Source organism: Accipiter gentilis, chromosome 1, assembly GCF_929443795.1.
Source record: "Accipiter gentilis chromosome 1, bAccGen1.1, whole genome shotgun sequence".
Classification (NCBI taxonomy): domain Eukaryota; kingdom Metazoa; phylum Chordata; class Aves; order Accipitriformes; family Accipitridae; genus Astur; species Astur gentilis.
This window is the reverse complement of record NC_064880.1, coordinates 385,701-409,593: the sequence shown is the minus strand read 5'-3', so window position 1 is coordinate 409,593 and position 23,893 is coordinate 385,701. Positions and strand designations below refer to the sequence as shown.

The following is a 23,893-nucleotide window of genomic DNA, read 5'->3' as shown; positions in this document are numbered from 1 at the left end:
TTTTCAAGGTACGAGATCATCTTTATTCTTTGTAACTTAGTTTTAACGGGGTAGGACCAGAGCAGGCTGGTAAAATAGTTTAGAAGTTCACCTGCCTGTGGACAGGTATACTGAGAGATGCTGCAAGAGTGCAGCAAGAGGAGAGTGTGTAGGAATCGGTATTTGTATGTGGTTTACTTTGGGGAGCCTAACTGCAAGCGAGCAGGTTCCCTGGCCCTGCCCCAAGCAAGGAAGGAAGGAAATGGGCTGTTTAGGGGGTTGAATGACGCAGGGATCTTCCACACAAACAGTGACATGTGTTGTTGCTGGTGCTGCCTGAGCAAGGCATCTGTTGGCTTCTTAATGGTGCGTGAACTGTGCTGACCGTGGTCCAAATGCCATTAATCCAGCGTGCGTCCAGGCCTCCGTGTGGAAGAAGAGGAGCCTTTCGTTTCATTGCTGAGTCCAGAGGGAACCTTGGGGGAGGGTGTCCTTCCCTTTGGCTGTTCCTCTGTGCTCAGGTGTCCTTGTCTTGTTTTGTTAAGGATGTACCAACTCTTGCAGCAGAGCTAGTTGCTGCCTTCCCTTTCCTGTTCTTGCTCACTCTCCCCCACTTCTTTTTTTTTTTTTTCTTTTTTTTTTTTCTTTTTTTTTTTTTGGTAGACTAGTGCAGTGTACACGCTTCAAGTGACCAGTCACTTTTGAAGGGGACACTTTGGCGTACTTGATACCACGGAATTTATTATGGAAACACTACACATAAATAATTTTGAAATTACCATCAGTTGTGGCTTTGTTCAGGCTGCTTAGGTAGCAAGTTTAATCACCTGGAAAATGGGTGGCATAGAGATACTTTCCATGCACTCCTGCCCCACTTACCTTATTTGCTGCCTGGAGTTTTCTAATCCAAGGGTGCACCCTGCTGCTGGGTAAGTGCCGGCAGTCACTGCTAGGTATGGAAGGGCCTCCCTTTACTCTGCGCTGGTGCTCCAGAATGTTTGTTTCCACTTCCCATTTTACTAATAGTGGCATATTTCTTGCCTGCCTGTAGACTGAGCAGCAATTTATGACCATCTATAAAAACCACCATTGTCTTGGTAAGATGCTGAAGGTTACAGGTTTTAGACTCTGATGAGTTCATAATGTCTGTCCTTCAGACTCCTGTTGAGTCAAAAAGATGCCCTCTGCTACCCAAAATCAGGTTGTCCTGCCCTAAATATTTCCCGGTAGCACTGTCTGGGTGTCTGAATAGGAGTACGTGGGAGCACTAGATGCTGTTTCAAATTCTGTTTCATAGAAGAGTTCTCTTCTTTGGTTTAGTGTCCCCATCTGGGGACACTGGTGGTGACAGATGTCCCGTTAGTAACTTCAGTCTTCTGACGAGAAGTACCAGGAAGTGTTCAGTGTCATTAGCTCGGTATCAAGAAAGGTGGAGGCTTCACTCATTAGAGATCACAGAGCCTAGGGAGAAGAGCCTGGAAAATAGACACAAATGTGGGGCCCTCCATTTCTGTCCCACAATGGTTTCAGCTTGGAGGAAAAAAAAAAGGGAGGGGGGGAATAGTAATCTGCACAGTGTACTTCTTCATCTCACTGGAATCATTTTCTCCTGCTGTTTCTGGTTGTACATAATAATTACTCTCTTTTGACCCTATATGGGCAGGAGCAAATGCCCAGTATCTTGCAGCCCTGGGCTTGTTGTTCTATAACACCAGTTCAAGCCAGATTTATTCTTTTAAAAAGATGCTACTTTTGCCTATACACGGTTGAAGGCTCAGATACAATACCTGATGTGTGTTGCTACTCTTAGCTCTAATAAAATGCGAGTGCTGGCCACCCAACTGGAGAGAGTGGCCTTAAATGTGCAGAATGGAGCTGTTAACCTGCGTGGCGAACGCAGCCGCTTTTCCTGGTGCCTGAGTTGTAGTAGCTCTGTTTGGCACAGGCCTGCGGTGAGAGGGGATGGCTCAGCGGTGCCAGGTCTCTGTCAGTCTCTGCAGCGTACGTGCTCCGCCTGGCAATGGGGAAGGAGGAGACAGCGACATGGACTGCACTGCAGCACACTGCAGCACTCCCACAACAAAGACGGGCTGGGAAAACACGACTTGTGTTGCTGCTGTGTGCTGACCACAGTTTGGAGACGGGGCCCTGAGACTGCATCTGTTAGGAATCTTTCCTCGTGTAACTGTCAGTCACTTTCCCAGAGGCTTTGCAATTAACAGGTCAACTGAATTATTAATAAGGCACTAATAATAAGTAATAGCATTTTGGACTAGGTGAGAAAAGACCGTAGTGAGCTCAGTTCTGAAAGGAGGTTAGAGAAGGTGTGCTAGCCGCACTCCTTTGTCCGTGGCTCTTGAGCAACCAGGGTGGGATGCCGCATTACAACCCCTTGGTGCTGACCAGAAGGGAGCAGAGCTCTTGTTTACTGTCAAACCACAGCAGCCTCTTAGGCAGAAGGGGATGTCGTTAGCCAGCGGACCTGAGCTGTCTCTTATTAATGGTCTGCAGTATAGTCTTCAGGGCAGTACAGCAGAGACATCTATATCTCTCTCATACCCTCTAGTGAGAGTTGCGCCTTGCAGAGTGTAGTATACAAGTACTCCCACAGCTTTCCAGGAAGGACTCTGCATGTAACCAGGTCACTCGGAGAAGACTTTCTCTTTTAAAACTTGATCACAGCTTGTTCATTTTGATGCACAGATTCCTGTTACTGTCAGTGGGCTTTGTTCTGGGGTTATCGGTGCGCTGCACCACTGCATCATCTCCATGGATGCATGAAACCACGCAGGATGAGGGTTGTCTTTTCCCCACAGTTTATTATATACACTGTTAGCATGATAGCAAGATTCATTAAATGTTCCCTATGCACAAAATTATCCTGCTCAGCTCCACACAAGCTACATGAAGATTCTCCCTTATGGGTCACAAGACAGAAGGAGCCCTCTGTGGTTGCAGCCACTCGAGCTGCACTGACTGACCCTAAACACAAAAAGATTGCTTGAGTTGATCTTTACAGCATCAGGTTTAGCAATGTTCTGTTAACCTATCTAAATCTCCCTGCTCCATTATTCAAGCATTAGTAGCTGTATCGTAGTGCTAGGTTACAATACAAGGAGGACAGAATAACTAATAACAGCCTTTAGACTTCTGCAGGGACCAGAGGGCTCAAGAGTTGTAAAGCTTTTCAGAATGATGTTACTGGATTATCAGTGCCCCTGCTCTGTGGTTTTTGGCAGTTGTTTCTAGCACTGGGCTGAACCTGTTTTCCAAGAAAGGGAGCCTGTCAAGGAAGGAGCAAGTGCCTTTTTTAAAAGCTCCTTTTTCTAAGCACAGAAGGAAGCAGAGGACTGTTTTTCCTCCAGGTACCATTACTGCATGATTTCAGGAGGCAAGCCAAGCTGAATTCAGGACTTCTGTAAAGTAGGGGGATTGACTCCAAAACAGAGTATTTTGACAAGATATGGTCCTACTGAAATGATGTCTGAATTGTTATATTTGCTTAGGGTTTGCTTGTGTTTTCAAAGAAGTTGCATTATCTCAGTCCTTTATTGTGTGGCTACTGCTAGAATCACAAGGGAAGGGATCCATCTTCTGCCTGTGTTTTTCATTTTTCTGTCTGTGTTCTTTAAGGAAGTTCTCTGGAATTGCAGTCAAAGGGCTGCTGCAGGAACTTGAAGGGCTGGGATGCTGCAGGGCAAGTGTCCCTGTGCATTGCAAAGCAGAGCAAATCTCCTGTGTGACTTCCAGGATAGCTCTTTGTGGCTTCCTGCAGTAGGCTACCAAAACCTGAGCTTTCTTTCCATGGAAATATCCTTATTCTGGCTTTCTCCAACCTAGATAACCAGTTCAGGATGTCAATATTGGAGCGACTTGAGCAGATGGAGAGGAGAATGGCTGAAATGACAGGCTCCCAGCAGCACAAACAAGGAGTAGGAGGCGGGAGCAATGGGAGTGGGAATGGAGGAACGCAGGTGCAGGTATGAACCCCGATGTGTCCAGACAGGGCAGCGTTATGCTTTCTTACCAGAGTTCGGGTTTGTTTGGGGGTTTGTGGGGGTGGGGAGTGGAGTGGAAAGGATTATAGTTTTCCCCTAAACAACATGTCTGGTTTGTGGGTGTCTTTAACAGCAGTTGGCTTTCACTCTCATTTGCCACTGTCTCAGTGCTTCTAGAAGTGGAACGCTGCCTGCTCAGGGCAGGTTGCAGCTCCCCTCAGTGGTTAAACTGGGATGTGTGTGGTGTTTCAGTGCGTTTCTGGGACTGGGACACTGGGCAGCTGCTTTGAGAGCCGCGTGGTGGTGGTGTGCGAGAAGATGATGAGTCGTGCTTGCTGGGCAAAGTCCAAACACTTGATCCATTCAAAGACTTTCCGAGGAATGACACTGCTCCACCTAGCCGCTGCCCAGGGCTATGCTACGCTGATCCAGACCCTCATCAAATGGCGGTAAGACCCAGCCTGTTGGACTTTGGGTGTCAGTACAGGCATGGCAGACGCATATGTAAGCTCTGCTTGCTCCAGATTTCTGGTTGTCCCGTAGAAATAGCCAAGTCCCTGAACTTGTTCCCTGATCTGACAGGACCTGTCTCTTGAGAGAGCAAGTCCAATCACTGGATGTATCATGTTCTTAAAGTCTCTGGTGGGGGCACCATCTGTAGTAAATATGTGTGTCATGGGCATGTGCGTGGCCACTTCTTTGTGGTAGGGTGCACTCGGTAAAGCTGTGCATTTAGGCAATGATCCTAACGTGGCTACAGAGCATCATTTGTTCTATTGTTTCCTCTGCAGCACCAAACATGCAGACAGCATCGATCTGGAGCTGGAAGTTGACCCTTTGAATGTGGATCATTTCTCCTGCACTCCTCTGGTAAGAGCAGAGACTGAAACTTCTGAGAGAGTTTGAGGACCCTCTAGAGTTCTTCCTGATGTGTTACTTCCCTAATGTGTTTCACACTCTGAAGAGTTTCTTGTGTGTCCTTGCTGTGTAAATGGTAAGAGACAGCACTATCAGCTTCCTGGCATTTTGTTGAGAGAGACCGCACAGAAAAAAACTTGTCCTTGAGTAACATGAGGAAAGGGGACAGACAGGTGGTTCTGGTTTGTGTTTTACCTAAAATCTAGTCTCCACTATCGTGCTTGGGAAGGGACTTAACATGCCTTCTCTTTCACTGATTGACTGTAGAGGTTGTGAAGTCATTGGAATATCTTGGTCATTGGAATCATGAAATTGTAAGAACTTAGACAAGCAAAAAGCCAAAGTGGGTGGAACCAGAAGTGCCAGTTTACAACAGCAGAGTGTTGATTTTATTGTTCCCAACCTTTGGTTCTGTCTATGTGTTTCTGATCTCAGAGATTCCTTTGCATATGAAGCTGTTCCATCTCTGCAGTGATGCTGGTGTCAACAACAACAACAAAAAAAGGGCCAAACCCAAAAAACCCGTTTATTGCTAAATAAGAAAGCATCAGACTGTCAGCTTCATTTTGCAGGTGGAGGTTTCTCTGTCACAGGAGAGAACAGCATGCATATGATCCTCTGTAATGGCCTTTGTCAGGATAGGATATTTATAAAAGCCAGTTGTTGGGGTAGAAGCATGTTATGGTTTTGCTTATCAGAGTTGTTTCTCCCTGAGCTGAGGACCAGACTCCACTGCGTTAGCAAGAAAGGAAGGAGAAGGCAGGTCACCCAATGGGTCAATTGTCTTCTTTTTCAGATGTGGGCATGCGCCCTGGGCCACATGGATGCAGCTGTTGTGCTGTACAAGTGGGACCGCCGAGCCATCTCTATTCCTGACTCCCTTGGGAGATTGCCACTGGCCATTGCCCGGTCTCGGGGCCACGTGAAGTTGGCGGAGTGCTTGGAGCAGCTACAGCGAGATGAGCAAACTCAGCTTGGGCAAAACCCCAGGATTCAGTGCCCCTCGAGCACAGACTCCAACACAGAGAACTGGGTGTCCCAGTGGCACAGTGAGCTTATTGCCCCTCAGGAGCCTCAGAAGGGAGTCACTGTGATTTCCAGTACAAACACAGGTAAAACAACCTCGAGGGCATGCACTGCTTTGCTGACATTTGACGTGTGAAAACCTGGGGACAAGGACCTCACCTGGGAAGCAGGTCCCACCTGTAGCCCTGCTGTCCATACTTCATTCTTCTTGTGAGGGCTCTGTCCTGTGCTCCATGCACTTGCATAAGTATTGGGAAGAGGAGTGAATGCCTGCTTTAGAAAGGCATGTATATCTTAAGAGTGGTGGAGGTAGTATCCTCCGTGGGTGGTAGTTACTCCCTTTGCACATACTGTCGGGCGTCCTAGAGCATGGCACAAACTTCTGCCTGCAGCTGTGTGGCAGAAGCTGTCATAGTTCCTACAGTGATCATGGGTTACACGTTTTGTTTTGACCATTGATCTGTTTGTTTCCAGAGCTGAGACGACCAAGATCAGAACCTTCCAGTTACTACAGTAGTGAGACTCAGAAAGATTACCCTGCACCCAAAAAACATAAGCTGAGCCCTGAATATTTTCAAGCCCGGCAAGAGAAACTGCTTTCCACTGCACTCAGCCTGGAACAGCCGAGCATCAGGAAGCAGAACTCCAACTCCAAGCAATCCACCACTGAGACAATCAGCCCCAGTGAAGGGATAAGGGACTATGGCCGGGAGCTCTCCCAGCACATCCCAGAAGTTACTGGGTACCGGGGTTCTGGCAGCCAAGCAGGCATGAAATGGAACCCAAAAGACATTTATATTGGTGTGTCTGCAGTGCAGGTGGCAGGGAGCCAGAAGGGGGCTGCGCTGGGGAAGGACACTGTAGCCCATCGGCTACGCCAGCGAGAGCAGATGAACGTGCTGATGATGGCTGACAGGGAGATGGTGGATGCAGAGCTCTTGTCCTATAGGGACAATGCAGGGGATGAGGACTGCTTACACCACATGGATGACTTGCAGGTAAACGTACCCATAGCACCAAGATCAGCAGTCTCAGAGCACATGGTGGCTGCACACAGGAGCCTAACTGTGAGAAACTTCTGTGGAGGCCTTCAGAGACTCTGAATTGGGTGAAAGGAGGTAGTCATATGCTCAATGTATACTTTCTTCCAGTTTCAAAGGGTATCCTTTCAACCTGGATGCAAAGGCTAATGGTTAGCATTTAGGGTCATGCGCTGGCATACACTTCTGTACAGAATGCACAAAATTGCGTGCAATATTGCACAGAAAAAGGAAAAAGCAGAGCCTCCTGGTCACATCAGTAAATGAGACTAAGGTGGCCCCATAGTTCTTTGGGAACTGGGAAGCCATCCCTACAAAGACAAGGTGGTCTGAGAGTGGCAGTGCTGTGGTTGCAGGCCAAGCCACTGCACTTTAAAGGGCAAGGAGGTAAGGTATGGAATAGCGGAGATAAAAACACAAGAGTAGTAGGACAGACAAATGAGAAGTAGTCACTGGGAGAAAGATACCGCGCTTGGTCTTCTGAGTGAAGAGTGATGGGAACACAAGCTACATGCACTGCCTTGGCATCTCTAAATATTCTAATCTTGCTGGCATAACATGGATGAAGCGGATGTTTGCAAAACAAGAACTGTTTTCTGTTCTTTGTATTAAAAATTCCTGTGAACCTTGGCAGGTGGGGGGATATGGGTCAGAAGGATTCCTGACAAAGCTGTGGTCCCAAGGGTTTTAACTTTTCTTGATGTGCCTTTATTGTCGTCGTGCTCTACTGCACACCTCAATGGAAGAGTGGCAAGATCACCTTTCCTTTGGAAACAAGATAGTAGTGACAGCTGTCAGTAGCGGACAGCAAAGGTCAGATGACATAAACCTTTCACCAGATCTCTTAGGCTCCCCGTACACTCAGTGAAAAAGAGGTCTGGGGAATATGAAACCCTGCAGTGCTTTGTCAGAAGAGACAGAAAAGCAAATGAGCTTTGGCTAATTACTTTCTCTACAATGCTGAGACAAATGGTAGACTCCAGCTACCACAAGTTCAGGGAAAATGGGGCAGTCTGTCTAAAGCTGGGCTGTAGCATGCAAGCACAAGGCTCCTGCTACCAGGCAGCAAAAGTTTGCTCTCCTCTCCCCCTTCCCAGGTGAACATGATGACACTTGCGGAGCACATTATCGAAGCTACGCCTGACAGGATCAAGCGGGAGAATTTTGTGCCAATGGAGTCGCCGCTGGTGGAGAGAACGGACAGTGCTGCCATGAGCACCACAATGAGCTGGCTGGCCAGTTACCTTGCTGATGTCGATCATCTGCCGAGTGCTGCACAGATAAGGTCAGTAAGAGCTGTGAAGTTGCTCTGGGTTTTTGAGCGGTCTGTATGCTGGGCAGCATGCACTGATTCTTTAGCCTGCAGGTGCTCTTTCTCAGTGGGACTCAATGCTGGTGTTCCAAGCCCAGCCACACTCTTGTGATCAAACGTATCGTTGCCAGCACAGCTACAAATTCATGGAAGAATGGGAGTGCATGCAGTAGGAGGGGGAAGTGGCCACAAGGTCTGACTTGTGACTTCTCTTCCAGTGCTGAGTCTGTGCAAGGCAGTACAGGCAGGCTCAGGAATGTGGGATGTTGCTTGGAGAGAGGGAGGGGAGCATGAGCTTCTGCCTTGAACTTGGAAATGTTGTAGTCCTTATCTGTGATGCCAGCCCAGGTGCTCTGTGAGCCAATAATTGCTACTGTGATTGGTATTTCAGAAGTCTGTATAGTGAACCCCTGACCCCTTCTTCGAACACCAGCTTGAGCCCTGCAGGCTCACCAATCAGTGAAATAGCTTTTGAGAAACCCAGCCTTCCCTCGGCAGCAGATTGGTCTGAATTTCTGAGTGCATCCACCAGCGAGAAGGTAGAAAATGAGTTTGCACAGTTAACTCTGTCTGATCATGAGCAGAGAGAACTCTATGAAGCTGCCAAACTCGTCCAGACAGTGTTCAGGAAATACAAGGTACGTGGTCAAAACATCCAATGTCTTCCTTGTTAGGTGTGAGAGAGTATAATTTGTTACAAAACAAAATGTGGGTAATAGCCACTCCTGGGACAAAAATACAGTTTCTATCATAACCTTTTCAATGCTTCTAGCATTTGCTTGTTGATGTTTACCCAGCACCTACCGTACTGGAGAGAGCATGCCATGCTATAGCATGCCTTCTGTGCTGGAGCAACACTCACAAAGCATATCCTCAAAATATCCCCAGAGGTTCTGGTTAGTTGCCTGTTTGGTGTAAAGATCAATTTTGAGGGTTTGTCCCTTACGTGAATTGACAGTAGAGACATCTCCAGGCAATGCCTAGACCTGAATCGGACTAGGTAGCACTGATAGGAGAGATTTATAGAAGTAGGTGCCCTGCAAGCTGCTGTGAGCCACTTCACATCATCTTATTGCTGCTTTCCTTCTCCACATAGGGTCGTCCTCTCCGGGAACAGCAAGAGGTGGCTGCTGCTGTTATTCAGCGTTGCTACCGAAAATACAAACAGGTAATCAAGGAAGTGAAACTTCACGGCACACACGTAAGTGCCGTGAACACAGCCTTTTGTAATGGGAATTATCCCGCTGTTCCTCTTGTATGCTTTTCAGCACGCAGTAAGGAAATACCCTGCTAAGGCAAAATTGAAAAGGGAAGAAAATTCATGTCCTGAATCTTAATTTTGGAGGGAATCCTTGAAAGCATTTTGTTTGTGATGATACCTGCATTTTTGCTATGAGATAGAGGGCAATGATGTATTTCATATTGGCAATGATGTATTCCGTATTGGCCTTTATGCATGCTATAGCCTGGTGAGACTATTCTCTGACTAGTTGCTTGCCAAATTTCATTGTGAAATTGAAGTTGGTTTTGCCTTTGGTAAAGGCAAAGATGAAAAATAGGCTATTTTATTTTGCATATGCTAAACTTTTAAACTATGGGAAGTCACGAAGTCACGTGTTTTAGCTTGATGTGAGTTGTTCCAGGACTGAGACTTTTCTCCAGACTCTAGCTGGAGACATGCTTTTAGGCTGAGTTCTCAACCCCAGAAAAAGAAGATACTTTTTCTTTTTCCTCTTTGGTTGGGTTGGGTTTGGGTTTGGGTTTGTTGTTTGGGGTTTTTTTTTGTAGGGGCTAGAGCCCCACATCCCTCTTCACTATACCCTGCTAGACTCAAGCTGTCCGATGCCTGGCGGCATGTTATGTAAAAAGAAAGGCAAGATGCCTGTGCTCTTTTGCAACCTTCAAAAACATTTATTTGGGAAGCCTTTTTAGTGTTAGGTGACTGCATCATGATTCACATTCAAACTGTCACATGGCTGTCATTCTGGAGTGATGCTTCCTGTAATAGGGAAGCTCTAGTTCCTTTCAAAAACTGCTTGACAAACTGCTTTGTCTTGGATCCTGGAATCGCTTCTTTTTGAAAGAAGATGGTTTGGGTTTATTTTTTCATTCTTTATTTGCAGAACTAACATTAACTATGTATTTTTCTGTTTCTCCCTAAGCTTACTTGGATAGCCTTGAAGGTAATACAAATACAAACACTGTTTTGGAAAAAATTCCCCATGGGTCACTAACTTTCACATTCAATATAAACTAGGAGAACCTGGCATTTAGAGAAATGTTTTAATAGTATCCACTAATAAATATCTGTGGCTGAGAAATCACTGACAACTAATCCTTATGGGAGATATGTAGGGGCTGCTGTGCCACAGCATATCAATGTAGGAGTACAACTGAAGAAAAAAAAAAAAGTCTCCTGCTTCTACAGGTACTCATTTAAGCAGTGATGGGCTGAGGTGTGAGGAAGGTTTTGAAGCCAGTTTCTGGAGGACAAGCTTTCCTTTGTTGCTGCTGATTAGCCGTCACTCGGTGATCTTTGCCTTGGCATTTGGGGAGTGCAGGAGGACATTTACCCCACCCATGCAGCCAACGTCCTCTGCGTTCTGCCTGCCAAAGTATTTTGAACATTCATCTTTGAAATACCTGTGCTCTGAATGCCTAAGACCACCATTTCACGTGCGTTGCTGCTCACACTGGAGGCACAACTGTTGATGCCAGTCTTAAATTGTTCATGGCCAATAATTGTTCTCCTGTAAAGATGGATTTCCCAGCTGTGCAATGTCTTGCTTTCATCAGATGCTAGAATCCACTGAGCTTTTCTCAGAGCTACACAGGAGGCAAGGCACGCTCTTCTGGGAGAGAATGTGTCCTTGGGGTAGTTTTCCATCCACAGCTTCCTCCTGCACCATGGTTTTGTATCAAAGTACTGTTGTATCAGCGCAAGTGAGCTGAGCTTTCCAGGGCACTGTACTTAGCTGAGGCTTACCGCTTCATGGAGGTCAGGGGACTTGTCTGTTTATCCTCTTCCCAGCTGAAGGGAAAAGAGAAGGAGGAGAGGAAGCAGCTAATCAGCTAAGTGGGTCTTAGAGTTGAATGCAAACTTATTGGGGTCTGTCCAGTGACTGCTTTTCTCTTTCACACGCCTTACTCCTCTATTATGTTACTGTATTGGCAGGATCAGCGCAGGCTTGTGACTAAATTTGAACAGTCATAGCTTACATCACAGTTTCGTATTTGAACCCTTCTATTCAGGGGTTTGTAACTCAGCCACAGAAGTCCCATCTGGGCTACAAATTTGAAGGAAAACCATGACGAGCCCCTGAGTGGACTTATTTAAAATAGCTAATTTAAAACCACGATCTGATCCATTTAATTAAAAATGTTGAAAAGAAAAAAGAAAACAAAACAAAAAAACCAATGGAAATAAATAATGGCAAAATACAACTGCACCTAATGACTGCTTCAATTCCAAAAAGTGAAATTTGGTAAATGGTGGTCTGTGATGATATTGGAGGTTTTTTTTGCTTTGGGGTGATTGTTGGTGGGCATTGTTTGTTTGCTTTTTGGTTTTGGTCTGGGGGGTTTTTTCCCAAAAGACAGGAAGCTCCACTGAGATATGTTAGGACATTACCCTGTACAGGGCAGTGGCTGCTGTTTCTGTGTCTTATCTGTCTGATAAAGTAAGCAGAAGTCATAGCTGATAAAATATCCAGGAACAAGAGACACATAAGTTTTGAAGTGTTAAAACTTTCCAAATAAGATCAGTAAACACTGAAAACCTCTGTCCTAGCGTTAGTTCAGAGGTATGAGTGCAACTTCTATACATTATTCTACAACTCTATCTTAAAAAGGACTTTTAAAAATATGCATGAATGCATATGGTTTCTCATAAGCGGCCATCTACTTGCGTGCTTTAAAAGGAAAAGCATGTAGAATAGAGATTTTTCTTTTTAAGAGTTTGTGCCTGCTTTATTTGGAATCATGGGACTAGAAATAATACAGTGCTAGACAGAGTTTTGGATGTGTGTGACTGCTCATGCAAATTTGCAAGTTCCGTGGATGCTTGCTACAGACTCTTAATGAGATTTAGTTTTGCCTGTGACTTAGGCTCAGTATTAGACTTGCTTAATTAACTGTTCCGGGTTTGGGGTTTTGTTTGGTTTTGTTTGGTTTTTTTTAAGTTAGAATCACATGTTACTCCATTTGAAATGCTTGGATTTAAATGGATATATGAGCAATCAAAACTTTTGCAGTATGTGCTATGGCATGGAAACAAGAAGCGAGCTGTTTAAAAGTTATTAGTCCTAGGAAGGTGGAATACCCTTGTGAACAGCAAATTTGGTTCTTACAAAGTAATTTGTTTAAAAGATATTTGTAAATGAAGACACAAAAAAGTGTATTTTGGTTTTAGTTAATTTGTTAGCATTTTGGAATAGTCATTCACACTGCTTTATCCTTACAATCACTTAGTTGGGCATATTTTGCTGCTCTTGCTCTGAGTCTTTACGAACAATGGCTGCACAGAAATGAGCATCCTGTACTTTGTAATAAGATTTCTGTATGCAAGGGAAACAATTCCTCTAAGTGTAATCGATTGGTTTATCTCTTATGCAGACCTACTGCAATACAAATATGAAGCACTGTAAACACAACTCGGGATCAGCTCCAGTTGTTCATAAGTATAGGATGGCTGGATCTGGTCATCAGCATGTACGTGTAGAGCCTCTGCTAGCTAGGTATTAAATAAAACCTCAGAGGGATGGTACACCTCTCCTGTGAGGAAAGACTGTGAGAGTTGAAGTTGTTCAGCCTGGAGAAGAGAAGGCTCTGGGGAGACCTTACTGCAGCCTTCCAGTAAAGGGGGCTTATAAGAATGATGGGGACAAACTTCTAGCAGGGCCTATTGCAATGAGACAAGGGGTAATGGTTTTAAACTGAAAAGAGGGTAGACTTAGACTAGGTATTAAGGAAGAAATTATTTACGATGAGGGTGGTGAAGCGCTGGCACAGATTGCCCAGAGAGGTGGTCAATGCTCCATCCCTGGAAACATTCAAGGTCAGGTTGGACAGGGCTCTGAGCAACCTGATCTAGTTGAAGGTGTCCCTGCTCATGGCAGGGGGGGTTGGACTAGACAACCTTTGAAAGGTCCCTTCCAACCCAAACTGTTCTATGATTCTTTGAATCCCATCAAACTATTCCAGGGGCAGCAAAACAAGTAGTTGCTTTCTTAATGCAGACTAGGTTCTGCACCTAATCTCACAGTTGTTCTAGTTTGCTGTCACCCTTTTCTCATACAGCTCGTGATCAGCGAGTAGATACTCATTTGCTTCTCATTGTGTCTTAAGTGGCACAAGAGTCTTTCTGTAGGAACCTGCTTCTTGCTGGTTTTATTGTAATGCCTCAGCTTCTCTTTGTTTCTCTTGTAGTATGCACTTTATAAAAAGATGACGCAAGCTGCCATTCTTATCCAGAGCAAATTCCGAAGTTATTATGAGCAGAAAAAATTCCAGCAGAGCCGACGAGCTGCGATGCTGATCCAGCAGTACTATCGCAGCTACAAAGAATGTGGGAAGAGGAGGCAAAACCGTCGGGCAGCCACCATTGTACAACAGAAACTCAGGTGAGCTGTTGGGATGTTAGATGCTACCATGATCTTTATATGTTGTTTTTACGCTCATCAGGGCTGTGCTGTAGTTTACAAAGGCTGGTGGGAAAAGGACAGTGGTTCATAGGATAACTATGAACTATGAATTTAGTAGTAGTCTCCTCAGTTTTGCCTACACCTCAGTGTTGGGTTTTTTTGCATTTAGAAGCAGTCTGCTTACCAAGAAGCAGGATCAAGCTGCTCGCAAGATAATGCGGTTTTTACGACGCTGCCGCCACAGGTATGACGCTATCTTTTGGTATCTGCCCTTTATTAGAGCAATGCAACAATATTCAGCAATGTCACTGATGAGTGCAATGTAAAGGATAATAGAATCAGCTCACTACAGATCCTTTAATCAAATAACGAAGCCCAACTGCTTCCAAGTTATGCTGCCAAAAATGAAATCTCTAACTTAGGACTATTGCTGAAAGAGAATTATGTTCGGCTCCATTGCTGATATGGTGAAGCAGCCCAGGTTGTGTTGGGCAGACACAGAATAAGGAAGCTTTGAGCAAAGCAAGGCACATGACTTTAAAAGTTGGACTTGAGGAAGTCTGCAAAATGCTTACTTAATCATAGCTGCAGCTTGTAAGTGCTGCACAAAGCATTTATGGTACTTGGAAAAATGCAAAATGTGACGATCTGGTGTATGCTGGAAATGCCTTTAGTTTGGTCACAGGTTCCTTTGGTAAACTTTCATCAAATACGGAATCTTCTTAATGTGGATAGGTGGAATGTGCCAACAGAGCAGAGGACAAGTTAGTTCACATCAGCCACTCCACACATACCTCAGTAAGCTGGGAGTACAGACATAGACATGAAGATGAATCATCTCCTGCCAGTGTGAGAACCTGCGCAGGCTTGCCAAAGTGTTCACATGTGGCAGCTAGCGCTGTCATACCAGTGCTCTGCTATGTGCAGGGCGTTTGTTTTGATTTCTCAATGAAAGGATTCCATATATGATCAGGTTGCAAACTGGAACTTTGCCTAGACAAAAGTAAATTCAGATGTTTCTGACTCTGCTCCCTCCATTCTCACCACACATGCATTTCATCCACTCAGGAGCTGGTGAGACCTGATGCATTTTGAAGCATGTCTAGTTCAGCCCAGTGATGTTTGAACAAGGAGAACTCTGAGAGGCAGAGAGGCATGTGATAAACTTGATTTTAGAAACAGACTCAGTCCTTTTTGTAGGATTTCAGAGCTGTAGTTTGCAGGAAGTCAGTGTGGCTCACGTTGTGGAAGGACATCTTACCTGCAGGTTCAGTGCAAAGTAACATGTGTGGACAAGAAAGAGGGCTTTATTGTTTCCAGGCCAATTCCAAATGCACTTGAAACAGCCGCAGTTGTTCATAAAGAAGCACAAGTAGCTTCTTGCTATCAGCTGGGCATGTGGAAGAGACCAAAAGGTTTGGTTTTTTGTGTTTGTTGGGCAGCATGTCCCACTGAAATAGGCGGAGGCTCGGAACTTCTGTATCCTTTCAGATCTGCTTGAGATCCAGGCAGTCCCTGGGGAAGCCATGTGCCCGTTTCCATCCATGGAGGCTCTAGGGTCAACCTGCCAGCAGCTCTTACAGCCAACTATCACACACAAGCCCAGAGAATACCTCACGACGAGCTGTATCCCTGGGTTTCCCACCAATGTCCAGGATGCACTATGCACTTCAGCCACGCTCAGTTAAGTCTCCAACTGTTGAGTAACCTAGACCTCCAGGGCTTAAATTGCCCGTGATTCCAGGAGTTTTTCTTGCCTTCAGCTCATTGCTGTCCTCTTTCTCAGCATCACCTGTTTCCTTTGTAGAGCGAGACCCTACTCGCTTGCATCACTGAAGTTTGCAGGCAAGACCCTTCCCTTTGCCTTTAGTCGATCTCCTCTCTCTTCAGCAGCGTGGTTGCTGCTGCCAGGCATCTCTGGGAGATGGGTTTAAGTCTTGGGTGTTTATAGACAGGAAATAAAAATGAAGAAGCGGGGGCTGGGGGGGATTGTCCATTTTCAGTAGGCTCTGTCTGGCTTATGTCACACTGCGCAGTACTTGACATTTCTGCAACAGTGCAGTCCTGTCTGTCTGTAGGCACTTTGTTAGTGGTTGTGGTTACCTGGGAATTCATCCATGGTTCTTAGCTAGGATGCAACAAAATCAGAAAGTAACTTATTTCCCCTGAAGATGTTAACTGTGTTTCAAAACTGCCTTGCTTTTCCTTCTGAAATAAAAACGATCACACGTTTGTGGTCATGCACTTTCTCCAAGCGATCCGAAGGGTTTAAAACTGTGTTAGTGCAACTAGTATTAATAACTGATACAAATTTTAACCAGGAGCATTCTGGCATTGGCAAATGCTAAAAATAAAAGCAAGACTTACGAAAAATGGCAAAACCAGCATTTAAATCTGCTTGAAAAAGACATAAATTTACCAGTCTACTAGATTTACAGAACTGTTTAGGCATGTGACAAGTTTGGGCCTCTTTCCCCATATTCTTCCTGCTTGCCAAAAAAGCTGTAGCAAGCAGTTGCAAAGAAAGATGTTTGCCAAAACACTTCATGCTCTGTGCACTTAGGCTGCATCTGTGATCCTGGGATCACACTGCTGAAGTATCTCACAGACCCTCGGACTCTCCTGGCTGCCAGTACCATACAGAGAGATCTGGTCTCTGAGCTTGTTTGCGCTCTGTGAAGAGCAGCACACAAATCGGGTTCTTGGAGCTTTATTGCCGTGAAGGATTTTGAAGACAAACAGATTGAAGCCTTTTGCTTGCATAAACAACTGCAGAGGAGAAGTACAGTACTGGAAATGATAGAGATCTACTTAGTAAAAGAGAGCTTCACTTGCTTCAGCATCTCAGCAGACTCAGACTGACCTGTTTGCTTCCTTGCCCCCCTCAGCCCCGAGGGGGAGATCCACACGCTTTCCCCAGCACAGCCATATCCTGGCGAGACCACCCGCATTCGTTCCTTCCCAAGCTTGGCTCTGCAACCCCATTTCTGACCTGCCCTGTTCGTGGTGCATGTACACTGGGGTACCTGGTGGAAGATGAGAGCGTTGCTTCCCTCTCATCTGGTCGTCTTCAGGCTTTCTGAATTTTCTTTCTGTGTCTTAATAATTACAGTTATTCCTCACTGCTTGACTTTCTTGCTTGCCTCTTTCTAAGGGTAATGAAACTTAGAATGTTAAGTAAGTTTAAAACCACCTCTATATAAGCCTCCTAATTATATTCATTCAGTCTACTGTGTGTCCTGTGTAATGCTCACACAGGATACAGCTGCTGCTGATGTGACTGGTACTTAGGCTAACAGCCACATGCGCTGTTTCAGGAGTACTGCTTGTTGGAATCCCATTGCGGACTGCTCTTGAAATGCTCAAAATTAGCACGCTGCTGCTATAAACAAGAAATTAAGAAAGGCCCAGGCTCCATAAAGAAATGCTTCAGCCATCCAAACTTCTGAACATCCAGGGGCAAGCCGTTGCAGCTAACACCTAATGTTTTTTAATGGTCTGTAGCGTAAAAATGGCACTGTGGAGCCACTTGTTAAATCACAGTGCCTTGTCAGTGCAAAGGATAGAAATGACAGATATTTTTTGAAAATCTGAGGGAGTGAGAGAGAAGAGAGCATGCACAGGAACATCAAAGAAGCAGGATCTTGTAGCAGATTTCTGTCAGCTGATAGAGGTGGGGGAGGAGGCTGTAAAAGCCGTTTGCAGTCTGTCGTAAGGGTAGTGAGCTAAGTGAAAAGGCAGTAAATTCTTAAAGTTCAGAAATTCACCTTAAAAAAAATGAAACTGTTTAACCTAGGTTTTTGTCCACAAGCAGATTCTGTTGCTGGGCCAATAAATGACTCTTAAGAGCTTATTCTGTAGCCTTTAGGCAAGATTTACTCAGGCTTTCCCCTGGCAACCATCTGGTTGGTTGTTTTTTTCCTATTTTAAAGTGATCAAACTCTACTTTAAGCCAATTATGAGAACTCTTTGTCTGTTAGCATTCAGAACAGCTTAAATGGTTGTCTTGTCTTATTTTGCTTATTAGCTTTTTGACACAAAGGCTCAGTAGTGCAAACATGATTCCTATCAGCTTGAGGATCTAGGGTGCATAGGCATGTTGGTTTTGTGTATTCTGATCTCCTGAACTTACGCTTGTTGCCTGGTCAGACAGTATTGCAGATGTTTGAGAGCGCTAATGAGAGAGGTTCTGCAGTTGGAGCTCTCTCAGTAATGGATGCGTAGGTGTTGATGAAAATGAGAAAAGAAATGTAAGTTTTGGTCAAATGTATTCTTAGAGAAGATATTGGAGCTCTAGCAGCTGACTATTATCAGGTGTCATGGAGACAAAAGTGGTCATTCATCAGCAGCAGTCATTCTGACGGTCAGACATGTATTGTTTCTGTTTGACTTTGAAAAAAAAACCAAAAAAACAAAACTATCCATCTATTGTCATATTCTCAAAAATGTGGTGAAAAACATACATCAGCCATAACATGGTATCAACATAACTTGTCACCACAGAAGTGTTGTTCATTGAGAGTGAGAAACAGAAACTTCGTGGCCTCCCAGGAGAGCTTTGCCCATCTTCCCATGGTGCCTGGACCTGTTGGCTGGCACTTGACTAACTTTCAGCCTAAAACTTGCCATTACACCTACTGTGAGTTGAGCTGTCTCCTGGCATGCTGTCCTGTGTGAGGCAGAATCAAGGTTTGTGTATTTAACGGGTTTGGAAAGACTCCACCTACTTAGAGATCCCCAGATATGACACGTCTAGAGCCACAAGGAAATGCGAGAGCTCCAAAGTGGTTTGGGTTTCCTGAGCTGAATCCATATATGGTCCATACTGTCAGCTTTCAGTGGGAAGGTAACCTCCTATTTCCTATTCTTTCTCCAATTCTTAGGAAAATTTTAGTCTTCCAAGAGGTACCTATGCCATTGCTAGGCTGTGATTATGATCTGCAGTGTTTTTTCATGGAGTAGCATTTGGAATGAGATAGAAGGCAGATAATCGCTGCACGGGAAGGCAGGATGCAGCTAGAAATGCCACCGGATGACAGTATTGGGTTTATTTTACTTGCTTATTACTTCCTGCCCTAAAACACCTAAACACGGGACTGCTCCTCCCTGGTAATGAGGAGGAGTCCAGTAGGCAGGAGTGGGAAGGGTTCTTTCTCTCCAGGCAAGCAGAAGTATTGTCTCCTCCTCCCTGAAGTGAAGCTCTTGGTAAGGTATGGTTATTGCCATGTGTGTGCTAATAGCTCTTTGGTATTGTTTTGCAATCTGAAGCCCACTGGTGGACCATAGGCTGTACAAAAGGGTGAGTGTAGCTGCCTGCTAGCCAGTTCCTCTCTTCCATTTTAAATATTTTTGCTTTCTGCTTGCTTGCATGGGGCTGCAGCCGAGATATGCCAGTAAGTTTCACCTCCATTAATTATATAAAACAGAATCCTGTATAAACTAACCCTACTGCAATGACTAACACTGCTGCTTTTATAACAGGACAGAGCTCTGCAGTAGACGTTACCAATGCATGAATGTGTGAAAAAGGACATGTATATTCATCATGGGCATGCTTAGGCGGCGTTGTCGGTGGGATATTTTTTCAGTATCCAAAATGGCTGCTAGTAGATTTTGGAACTTGACGGGGTCTGTACTCACACACACTCAAGGAGTAATAATGTCCTTTGTCCTGGGACTGCGACAGCATTCAGTGTAGGTGATAGGAAGCTGCAGTACAGATGCAGCCTACTCTAGATGGGTGTTTGTTTCTGCCTGAGCCAGCAAGAAGCAAAAGAGCTCTTCACGCTGCTTTTTACTCCCTAAGGTGGTTAAGCATCAATGCTTACTTTCTAGAAGCTGGTCATCAGTAAGTTACACGTCTGCTTACCTTACTAAGGCCAGCTTTCTGACAACTGCTTCTCTCAGCTGTTAATCTACATAGTGAGAAGGAAAACAAAAAAAAAAAAAGAAATGAAGGTGCTATAACTGCGTTATAGCAAGTTCTGAGTGAGCTTCTGTCGGGGGTCTCATTCTCAGCATGAAAAGAGTCCGCTCGCCTTTGTGCTTGGTCACGTTAGTGGGCTGGTTAGCCCCACAGCAGGGTGGGAATACGCCGAAGTGTTCCCATGGCAGGTCACAGTCCCTACACGAGCAGGGAATGCTGTGGCTTTCAAGGCACGTGCCGGAGTTGTCAGCAGGACTGCTCAGTGCCATCTTGCATTTGAGAGGTTGGAGGACAGCAGGATTATTCTTTGTCAAAAACTGCAGTTGGAAATAACACCATTTGTGTGCTTATTACTCCTATTTCAGCAAGGGAGGAGAGGCAGAGGGAGGGATGACCTGGACTCCTGCTTCCACTTAACATTCAGAAGAAAAACCTGAATTGTTGATTGTGGAGGTTTACTGACTGCAAATTGCAGAGGCAATTTTTATGACTTAGGAGTGAGAGTCTGATTTGGGCTTAAGCCTGCTGGAGGCATCGTTATTTGTTTTACTATGGAGCCTAACAAAGAAGCAAAAGCTAATGACATCTCTTTCCAAGCTATGACTTTTGTGCTACCATTTTTTGTTGCGTATCCTCAGTTTTTTACAAGTAACAATTTGGGTTCTTTACTAATGACAAATGAAGTAAGAGTTGGATGAAATGGGGACAAAGGCCCAGATCAGCCCTAACTGTTTCAAGTGCTACTTTCATGGATCTTGCCCTGATGAAGAGAAACATTACTCCTGGTCGCAGAGACACCAACGCTGTGAAGTTGTTAGCTGGAAAATATAGGTCCAGGTCTTAGCACATACAGTAACGTGCTTTACAACTAATGCAGGTTAAGACAGGAACTGTAAAAATAGCTTGTATTCTCATAATGGTGGACTGACTGGGTGACTTGCTTTTACTAAGCTGATGCTTTGTGTATAACTAGGGCTAGTAATTCTTGGTCTACAGTTGGGTGTCTGGTTTCAAAAGCCTGTTGAAGAAAAAAACATAAATGGGTTTTGAAAAATAAAATTCACTGGAAGTAACTTAAAAAAAAGTTCTTCTGATTAGATAAATCAGCCTTCCTCTGTTGTAAGGAGCTAAGTGTCTACTTTTGTACGAAAAAACATTAGCAAGTTTAACCGTCTTTAATCTTGGGGTCAGTTTCCATATCCATGGGGCAGTAATGAATGCTGCAGACAAATGACGACATTTTATTTAGCAGCCAGTAGAGCAGCACACTGCAGGGCATAGCTGCCTGGGGCTGGCCCAACAGCACACCTTTCCTCCCTGGCAGGCACTGTCCCAACCTCCTTCCTCCTGTCCCGAGATGGTCCTGAGCAAGGAGCTGCAGCTCCTCCACCCCCATAGCGCACCATGTGCCTGTTGTGGCAGGAACCCTTGAACTCCGGTGCACAAATGCGGAGCCAGCCTTGCAGCCGCCCGACACGCTTTGGGTCGTGGGACAGAGGAGGCTGAGCTGCAGGGCCCCTGCCAACCAGAATGGTGGATGCACCCGCTCTGTCTCCTCTCTGAGCAAAAGTCAAATGCTACAGTCCTGTCGAGGGTGTGAAACCCTTTCAAAAGCAGCAGAACTGGAAGAAACTGGTGCAAGATAGGAGTTGCAAGAAGAGAAGAGACAGAGCCGATGTTTTTCTCCCTGCCCTGCCTCAGACTCGTTCTGCAGCAGGGGGCTTCCTGGTGAGACCTCTTCTCTTAACACTACCTGGAGATAACTGGGGGTCTCCCACTCTTCCCTGTTTTTTTCTGGCTAGCGGTGGACCACATCCCACAGTGTGTAAGAAAAGGGACTAGCGTGCATGTCCGCAGCTAGATGCTGGTATACTCAAAATATCTTCCTTCCTTCCACTACTCCTGTTTTTTTGCAGTTTCGGCGCTCACTTCTCAGTCTTCCTTCTCTCCAGAGAATTCCTGCTTAGCTGATTTGGCTGGCTGCGTGCGGGTGTGCCAGCACAGTTCCTGCTGCATCCTGCTCTCTTGGGCACCTCTGTCTGCCCTGGGGTCCGCAGGCTTGGTCTGCCCTGCAGAACACCCCTGCTCCCTGCACTCCGCAGCCCTGGGAATGGCACGGGCTGGAAGCTGTGCTGCGTTCTCTGCTAGCAGCACTGTGTGTAAGCTTTGCCTGCCAGGCAGGAGGGGAATATGTTTTATGACCTTTGTCCTATGAATAGGAGAAATAATTTAAACTTAAAAAGTGCATACCAAAGTGGGCTAGTTGGATTCAACACTGAAAAGAATGTGCAATGTACACTTGAATGTAGAAGAATGAAGCAATTGTGCCTTTCTGTTCAAAGCTGGGATTCCTACTAAAGAGAGGAGATGCATGCTGCAGTCTCAAGATACACTAAAAGCGACCAGTGTTGCGTGGTCAGTGCACTAGTAGAGGGGACTGTAAAGAGGAGCAAGGGCAGGGTCCAGGCCCACAGCCAGCACACGGCTCCCTGGACTCAAACGAAGCTGGGGAAGCCAGCCCTGAGGGCTCGCTCCATAGATACTGTATGGTGAATTCTGCTCTTGGTGCAGCTGACAGGCCAGTCGTCAGTACTGGAGGAGAAATAGTGGTTGCGCTTTAAGGCTTTGTGTATGTAACAGTGTGAGAGATCAGCAGGAAGCAGATTCTGAAAGTTTAGTAGCATTTGCAGGTTTTGCCTTGAATGGCAAGTGATATGGGATTGATCTGGAAATCGGGGAGTTCTCTGCTTATCTGGAAGAAGTAAGCTATGAACCATCACAAAATGTATTAGCTGCTCTTGTGCCAAAATAAGTCTGTTTACAGCAAATGATTCTTTGCTGCTTTGCATTCTGATAGCAACCCGTGTGCATACACTGCTGGCGTGCATGCACAGAAGAAAAGTATTTCTGGGCCTTCTGATGTGCACAAGCTGACATCTCCATATATGCTGAAGGACTGCATGCAAACATACGTCTGTCTAATATACAAATTTGATGTATTCTGTACACTGACACTGCTTTTGTAGTCTGTGGGTGCAGATAAATGATCACAGCATTTGCTTCCGTGTTTCAGTTTGAAAACCTCTTTTCAAATTGATTTCATCATTAATTTTTCTGGATTTATTAGCATTACATTACACCAGGATCAGTAAAAAGGGAGAGGTGGGAGATTTTATTGGCCAACTTATAACAGACAAAACTTGATATCTTTCCGTGGTAGAAATTAAAAGACTTTCTAGAAAAAAAAAATATATATATATATATACACACAGTTACTGTTGCCTTTAAGTAATAGTTTTCATCTCAGGGGAAGCTGCTCTAGTGGACAAATTACAGCTAATCACAGTGCCTGCTACACAAATGTTTCCCTGCTCATTGATTAACCATCCACTGTAGCCTCCTGTGAAGGAGAGCTTTGCTCAAAGTCCAGATATAGGACATGAACAAAAATACACAGCTGCTTGAACTGTGACCCTCTCTGCCGTACTCTTGGTAGGCAGGTGATCTGGAGCAGATCACAAGGAGCAAGTCTTTTGACATCACGAGGCTAGCCAATCGCTTTCCGCCTACGGCGAAACTTCTGTCCTCTCCGGGGCAGAACAAGCACGCGTGTTATCTATGATCCTGAGTAATAAAGACTGTATTCATTCACGGCATCTTTCATTTAAAAATAGATGCCTTTACCCCCACTCTGTTTCTGACGGTTTGATTAAATGCTGCTCTCCGGTTTGGGGAGTGTGCATGTAACACCTGAGGTTGGTTTCTCCGGTAAGTACAACTTTATTTCATACCTAAATAAACATCATCTACTAGATTTTGTTGTTCTGTGCATACCCTTCCCTCTCTTGGCATTTCAGCAACAAGCCCTTTCCTACTCCTGTGCAACTAGGACTCGTATTTTTTGTGTGTTTTTAATATGTGCCATGCAGCAGCCATTGCATTTAAGTACCCAGTTTCTTACATCTCATAGTAGGATTGAGAATGGGGGAAAATTTTAAGGGATTGAAAAGTCCCATTTGTTCGAGTTCAGGATGATGTGAGAAAATGTCGTA

At 45.1% G+C, this 23,893-nt stretch overlaps 1 protein-coding gene across 8 annotated transcripts in view; it reads left to right on the top strand.

The window, feature by feature from the left end:
- Positions 1 to 23,893, top strand: part of CAMTA1 (calmodulin binding transcription activator 1) — a 322,967-nt gene that overhangs the window by 292,163 nt on the left and 6,911 nt on the right. For 3 of the 8 annotated variants that reach the window (XM_049802770.1, XM_049802515.1, XM_049802685.1), the window contains 11 exons: positions 3,820 to 3,959; positions 4,230 to 4,426; positions 4,769 to 4,847; positions 5,692 to 6,007; positions 6,396 to 6,919; positions 8,059 to 8,246; positions 8,665 to 8,911; positions 9,370 to 9,441; positions 10,436 to 10,456; positions 13,701 to 13,894; positions 14,085 to 14,159. In XM_049802770.1, coding sequence (XP_049658727.1) covers positions 3,820 to 3,959; positions 4,230 to 4,426; positions 4,769 to 4,847; positions 5,692 to 6,007; positions 6,396 to 6,919; positions 8,059 to 8,246; positions 8,665 to 8,911; positions 9,370 to 9,441; positions 10,436 to 10,456; positions 13,701 to 13,894; positions 14,085 to 14,159 — 2,053 coding nt within the window. Of the gene's footprint in view, positions 1 to 3,819; positions 3,960 to 4,229; positions 4,427 to 4,768; positions 4,848 to 5,691; positions 6,008 to 6,395; positions 6,920 to 8,058; positions 8,247 to 8,664; positions 8,912 to 9,369; positions 9,442 to 10,435; positions 10,457 to 13,700; positions 13,895 to 14,084; positions 14,160 to 19,183; positions 19,215 to 23,893 lie in introns of all 8 variants that reach the window. The other 5 variants (XM_049802862.1, XM_049803126.1, XM_049803043.1 and 2 more) reach the window with 3 other exon arrangements.